This window comes from Nematolebias whitei, chromosome 1 (assembly GCF_014905685.2).
Source record: "Nematolebias whitei isolate Nwh7 chromosome 1, NemWhi1, whole genome shotgun sequence".
Taxonomy (NCBI): domain Eukaryota; kingdom Metazoa; phylum Chordata; class Actinopteri; order Cyprinodontiformes; family Rivulidae; genus Nematolebias; species Nematolebias whitei.
In genome coordinates, this window is record NC_056498.1 from 20,807,440 (window position 1) to 20,814,995 (window position 7,556).

Below are 7,556 nucleotides of genomic sequence, written 5' to 3' on the forward strand. Positions count from 1 at the left end.
ATAGCACACCCATGTTTCTGCCTATAATATTGCTCCCCATATGTGAAGTAGGTTGACTGTAGGCACAGTTTCAAGAATTGACCCAGTTGTTCTGTGGAAAGCGTGGTCCTGCTGCTCAGAGTGGTGTCTGATTTTAATCTTAAACTGACCACCTCTACTGCATCATCAACAGGAATGCACATAAAGAGTGATGTGACATCAAAAGAGACCATTGTTTCATCAGTCTCCATGATGACATCCTTCACCTTGTCCACAAAGTCCATGGTGTTCTGTATGTGGTGTTCTGAGCTGCCAACTAAAGGGATGAGTACAGACGCCAGATATTTGGAAACATTGTAAGTGACAGAGTTAATCATACTAACAATTGGTCTTAAAGGTACACCATGTTTGTGGATTTTAGGTAAACCATACAGACTAGGTGTGGCCTCCCCTGGGTACAGTCTGTGGTACAGAAAACGGTCAATAGCCTTGTCCTGCTCCAAAATTTTCAGGCAATCTATTAACTTTTTCTTGTAACCACTTCCTGGATCTCTTTTCAGAGGTTCATAAGTGTTCAAGTCACTAAGGAGTGTCATAACTTTCTCATGATAGTCTTTCTGGTTCAGAATCACTGTGCACCTTCCTTTGTATGCTGGGAGAATGATGATGTTTTTGTCCTTGCTAAGAGTGGTGAGTGCATCCCTCTCCTCTCTACTGATGTTGGAAGGTGGTGGTTTGGCATTGCTGAGGCAGGCTGAAACTTTGATTCTGAGCTGTTCTGCTTCAGCCTCTTTAATTTTGTTGTTGCGGATGGCTGATTCTGTGGCTGTGATCATCTCCACCAGAGGAATTCTACTTGATGCAACCGCAAAGTTCAGTCCCCTGGCAAGAATCTCTGTCTCTGGCTGGGTGAGCTGTCTGTCAGATAAATTCTTCACCCACTTTTCTGTCTCCCTGGCATGTAATTGACTACTGGAGTGTTGTCCTACACTGAATGTGTTGTTAATGGAATAGTGATGGTGTTGATGAGCTATTAGTACGTTAAATTTGTTTTGTTGTCGAGTCTTGGACTTGACATGCTGTGCTAAGCGTGCCTGATCTGTACAGTCCATCACTTGCTGAAGTGTGGTCTGATCTAGACACGTTGTTAGTTTCTGTTTAATGTGCTCTTCTTTGGCCTTCAAGGCCTCAATAGTAAAATTGGTCTGTCTCACCCGTTCATTCAGCAGCTGGGTCTGTGCCTTCTGAAGGATCTTGCTTGCCCGGTGCCCGCTGACCGAAGATTTTAGTTCCAGGCTCTTGGGAATGATGCCACTTTGTCGACATCTGAGACGGTGCTATTTAAGAGACTGAGCTGAATACAGCTCCTCAGACTGAGGAAGTCTCTTGGATGAGAGACGAAACGTTTCTACATTTTTTTGTTGATTTGCTTTGTTTTTTTTTTTTTTTGAATGTCCAGAGGACCAGATTTAACTTTTTTAGATTTTTCTACCTGGATTATTGAGCATGCATCAGGATAAAATGATGTTGTGTTTTTGTTAAATGTGCACGTGTTGCTCGTGGTCAGACATGGAGGTTTTGTTTTCCTGAAAGTCTCCTGGTGCACAACACCAGTTTGTGTTTCATTAGTTCTTCTAGTGAAGCAGATATTTTAGCAGCTGCTGCAGCCGCTGCATCAACTATTGACGTCCTGCTTTGGGGGGAGCCAACAGGAGTCAGAAGTTCTGAGCTGAGGAGCGCACGATTCTTCAGCCTGCATGCACGTGGAACAGCTTTTCATACTAAATGTTGACTTGTGCACAATAAAAGTGTCTTTTTGCTCTTTACACTCCAACTAAAATTATTATGTGGGACGAGCAGAGACTCTGCAGCAGCGTCCAGCTGGGAACAACGCAGCACTTCCAGGGTACGTTGAAGTCTGTCCCGGTAATCTTTACAGAGGTTTACACATGGAACAAGGAAAACTTCACCAAATCAGATAATACAACAATTAAAAGTACAGAGATGAAGGTCAGAAACATTACTGATAGGAATGTTTTTATGATAAGACAAAGATGTGATGAAAAGTTGTATTTATAACGGTTTCAAACAGCTGATTGTCCCTGATGAACACTAAAGGGCCGTAAAGTTACTGTGAGCTTACAGGAGCATTTAAACTATTCTGACTAAATAAAAGACTTTACAAGGATTTTTAGGCTTTGTCAGGAACATCAGTTGCTATTGACAGCAACAAAATAAAACATTAAAATGTGGGGCTGATTTTAGACCATCAAAGGGTTAAATGAATGAAACATTTATAAATGAATAAATTGTGAAGTATCGGGGAATGATTTTAGTTGGACAAACATAGAAAACCTCCAACAGCTGCAGTGAACTGACCTCAGAACCTCCAGTCTACAGTTTGGACTCTCCAGGAAACCACAGAGCTCCTTCACTCCAGAGTCAGACAGTTGGAGGTTCCAGCTCAGGTCCAGTTGTGTCAGATGGGAGGGGTTGGACTTCAGAGCTGAGCCCAAAGAAGAACCGCTGTTCTCTGACAAACTGCAGTCCCACAATCTGAATAAAGAATAAAAGATGTGAGCTGAAGCCAACAGGATGCAGGTTCAAACTGAAATATGAACTAAATGTTTGAAGTGGACATAATTAGTTTTACTGGATGTCAGAGACACCAGAACTGAATCCATTCAAGGCCGTAAACTTTTCATTTTAAATATCCTGATGCATGCTCAATAATCCAGGTAGAAAAATCTAATGATCCATTGTTAGGCTGATGGTCCTTCTTGAGCATGTGATCAGCTGGTTTTGGTTGTCAGCAGCAAACTGGTTGATCCACTCTGAGAAGGTGCTATTTAAGAGACTGAGCTGAAAACAGCACCTCAGACTGAGGAAGTCTCTTGGGTGAGAGACGAAACGTTTCTATATTTTTTTGCTTTGTTTTGTTTTTTGGTTTTTTTGAATGTCCAGAGGACCAGATTGAACTTTTTTGGATTTTCAGTTTAAACATTTCTCTAACTTTTGCTACTTGCTAGATACTGACTGAGGTTATTAAAAAGCTCGTTAAACATCTGAGTGGGTCGTTAGCGCCACCAAGGGGTGGGAACATGTACTGTAATCAGCCTCTCATGTTAACAGGAACAGTTCTGGTGTTTTCAAGTAATATTTATGTAATCTCAGTCCCATATTTGAAAAACTGATTTGTTTAGAGCCTTAGAGGTGGAGATCCTGGACAACTTGTGGGTCACGACCCAAGAGTTAAAAATCTGTGCTTTATCCAACATTTTTCAGTCAGGTCATCTGGACAGTTTCTTTTTTTGTTCTGAAACGTTTCGCCTTCAGTCCAGAAGGCTTCATCAGTCCTGTTCCACTTTGGAGTAAGCTGTTGGGGGAAGAATCAGTTTTGTTGTGTGTTTCCTTGACTGATGAAGCCTTCTGGATCGAAGACGAAACGTTTCAGCACACACACACACACACACACACAAAAAAATGTCCAGATGACCTGACTGAAAATTTTTGGATTTTATACCTGGAATATTGAGTATGGACTTTGTTGTTAATCTGTGCTTTAGTTCATCATTAAAGTTCCTCATTTCTTTCTGCATCCTGGGGACAACTCTCCAACCAACTGTGACTCTCAGCTACTACCACACCACATTTTAGCTCACTATCTGAAAAACTCCCTGTTACAGAAGCTTTGGTACAGGCTAAGGTTGATTATCTGTGGCGGCCATCTTGATTCTGGTTAACAACCACAGTTCATCAGTTCTACATGTTCATCTAATGATGACTTTCTAAGAGCTTATTAGAATATATTCAGTGATTTATGAGAAATTTTGCTAACAAACAAACTGCACACAGACAAAACAGAAACAGGTAAAAACATGATCGCTCTTCCTTCTCCTTCAGCGCTGAGACAACTGTTTCATGTTGAATCCAGTAAAAGTGATTTAAAGGTTAAAACAAGCAGCAAACATGTTTTTGTTCTAAAAAGGTTTTTAGACGTTTGGAAAGAGAAACTTCAAAACAGACGTGTTCAAGTTGAACTTTTGAAATGAATGAAACATTTACAAGTGAATAAACTGTGAAATATCAGGGAATGATTTTAGTTGGACAAACAAAGAAAACCTCCAACAGCTGCAATGAACTGACCTCAGAACCTCCAGTCTACAGTTTGGACTCTCCAGTCCAGAACACAGATGCTTCACTCCAGAGTCAGACAGCTGGTTCTGACTCAGGTCCAGTTGTGTCAGATGGGAGGGGTTGGACTTCAGAGCTGAGGCCACAACTTCACAGTGAGTCTCTGAGAGTCCAACAGCAGCAGCAGCTCTGTGATGATCAAAAAAGTAAAGTGAGTTGTAATAAAATCAGCCAATCTGTCTGATAAACACAGACTGAAATCATCTGATGACTAAACAGTGATGTCATCATGTGACAAACGTCTGCTCTTCACATCTGGGCTTCATCTCATCCCATCTGACTGTGTTTGACATGATGCAGTGAATCTCTTCGGTCTCTTTCAGAGCTGCAGACTTTGCAGGACAATCTTTGTTTTGCTTTAATCTGCAAATGAAGGAGGGAACATGGCGTTACATTTCTGCTTCCATCATGTCCATAGTCTGTCAGTGGATCTGATCCAGAGTCAGAATTGAGACGTCTGCTTGAGAAAAACTCTTGGACTCTTTTCTAGTTTTCAATTCAGCTCAGAACATCTGGACTGAGTGGAACTCAGTGAGCAGTTCCAGGTGGAAAGATGATTTGTTTGCTTCCTGTTCCTGTCAGCTCCAACTGTTCACGTCCACACGCAGGAAAATGCTGCTGATATCAAGCTTTCAAGATTCACAACATCTCAGCAGGTGGTGGTGGTGGGAGGTTCTTATTCAGCTGAGGGGGAGACATGGACCAATGCTTCAGAGTCATGGAGTCAACAAATGAAGTTTAGAGGAAGATTCAAACTATTTCAAACTCACAGCTGCTCAAACTAAAGCTGCATTGTGGATTTTTACTCAGCTTCACTTTGAAATCAGACAAATATTTGACACTTTGATTCCATCTTCTCAACCATCTGAGGTCAAAGAGAACTGCTGGAAAAATCCACCATGCAACATTTGTTCAGGAGCTGTGAGATGTTGAAGCTAACAGAACTTTGTTGTGTCATGTTTTAGCAGCTGCTAGCTCAGTTAGCCTGTTAGCATAACTTCCTGTTGTTCTCCACTGAGTTGTGACTGTTGTCTGCTGCAGGTCAGACTCTGGATCCTCACAAGGACTTCATCCAACCTCATTGCACAGTCTGAACAGTTTGAAGAGAAGATGAAAACAGAAAACATGAGAAGGGGTTCTCTGCAGGCCAGAAGTGGGCGTTTCTGGAGAATAGGCGTTTGTAGAGGACAAACACTGATTGGCAGCTGTATTTGCTGCTCTTTAGGTAAGTTACGTCAGCTCTTTTTTAAAACAGATGGTTTCTAAGAAAAAGCATTATATCTACTGTCAAACACAATAAGATTCTCTTGTGTTCTTGGTTGTAGGCTGCACCTGACACAGGTTGGCTTGAGTGTGGTCTGGGTACAATGAAATATGAAGCATCTGAAGCGAAACCTGCTCCCATTTGTCAAAAAGTCTGGTCTCAATTAAAGATCATGAGTCCTATGATGAGATAATGGCCCAAAACAAAAGCTCAAAACAAAATTTGCTCTTTAGAAGTGTCTTCTATGAGACCTGATCTATGAAAGGAGCTGAAACATGGAGTAGGGTTGACCCTTAATTTTTTTTTTTTTTTAATTTACCCTTTATTTATCCAGGTAGTCTCACTGAGCCACGAGAACTCATTTTCAAGAGAGATCTGTTTAGGAAGCAGATGGTGGGGGTTAAGGGCCTTGCTCGGGGGCCCAGGGTGGGGCGAATGAGGGTGGAGGGAGGTGTGGGTGTTCCACCTTTTCCGCCCACATTTTGATGTTGACGGTACTGGGAGTTGAACCTGCGACTTTCCGATCACAAGCCCATCTTCTAACCTCTGCGCCACCACTTCTCCCAAAACAATCTGAGACAGCTGAGGAAGTTAACCAGTAAACAGAAATACCTGCTCCAGTTGCAGAAATCTTACAGAAACTGACAATCACTCATCTGCAGTGACCGATTTAAATGGTTGAACAAGAAAATGTGAAGTTAAAGGAAACATCCTTTGTCCCAAAGTCAGTTTAATTATCATCATTATTTTGGTTACATTATTTTTTTTCTTAATGAATTGATTGTAACTATTTTCACATTATTGAACAACCAAAACAGATTTTGTTTTTTTAATGTAATGGTTAGGTATTAAAAAACAAACATTTAGACCTCCCCACTACCCATTTATGTTCCTCTTATTTTGAAATGTAACTGGAAGTTCAGCGTTGAAAGAGGAGGAAAGAGAAGTTATGGAGATGCTGCTAATGCTGAACTGGTTAACACCATGAACATAATAGCTCTGTGGTTAACACAAACGCCTTGTTTTTTTTGATCAGCCTTTTTTTTTTTTGGTTCAATCAGATGTGGCCCTTCAGACACGCCCGTTTTTTTAATCGTCAAATCAGATTTGGCCCTCTGGATACGCCCATTTTTCTATGGTCCAATCAGATGTGGCCCTCCAGATACGCCTTCCATTTTTGTCTGCAGAGATACCTACTTGGCGAGCTGAGACCCAGGAGGACTTCATGTGGTTCCTGTCAGACTCTGAGCTCTGTGTGGACACACTTCAGGGAGCAGAGATGGATTTATGTTGTGTTCTTCAAAAGGAACAAAACAAATCAAGTTCAAACTCAACTAAACTTTGATCCACAAAGAGGAAGCAGAGACTTTTTCACTTCAACTTTTAGATCAGCTCAACTTTTTCTCTTTTTTTCCACATTATTTAAAGTTTTATGTTTATGATAAAACTGAGCAGATGTTTGTAGACCAAATCCACATCTGTCCACATGAACTAAATGAGAGGAATACAACATTTCTAAGTTGACCTTTGACCCTGTAAACTTGTTCAGTGATTTCCATGAAAATGTTTAATGTGATGAAGATTAAAAAGTGTCTCTAACTTGATCCAAACAGAATTCCTCCATGGCTCTAATAACTACTACAAATAATTAAAAGTGCTGATCTCCACTGACATGATGGCAATGAACACATCTGGACTCACAGAAATTTTCTGCAGTTCCTCACAGCTGGAATCAGTCTCAGTCGTCCCTCAGCTGATGTGTTGTACTTCAACAGGTCCAACTCATCCAGAACCTCCTCTGACATCTGCAGCATGCAGGCCAGAGCTGAACACTGGATCTCTGAGAGTTTCTCCGATCTGTTCTCTGACTTCAGGAACTCTTGGATCTCCAGATAAACTGAGAGGTCCTTCATCTCCATCAGACTCTGGAAGATGTTGATGCTTCTGTCTGGAGATGCTTCATAACTCTTCATTTTCTTCAGGTTGTTGATGATCCACTGGATGGTTTGTGGACTGGTCTCTGTCTGACCCAGCAGGCCTCCTAAGAGTCTCTGGTTGGACTCCACAGAGAGGCCATGAAGGAAGCGAACAAACAGGTCCAGGTGGCCATTTTTACTGA

General features: G+C 41.5%; 1 protein-coding gene across 1 annotated transcript in view; it reads right to left on the reverse strand.

Annotated features, from left to right (window-relative positions):
• LOC119408699 (NACHT, LRR and PYD domains-containing protein 14-like) overlaps window positions 1-7,556 on the reverse strand; it is a 108,663-nt gene that overhangs the window by 85,529 nt on the left and 15,578 nt on the right. The window contains 2 exon segments of the mRNA XM_037675544.1: window positions 2,359-2,535; window positions 4,126-4,302. Of these exon segments, the coding sequence (XP_037531472.1) occupies window positions 2,359-2,535; window positions 4,126-4,302 (354 nt within the window).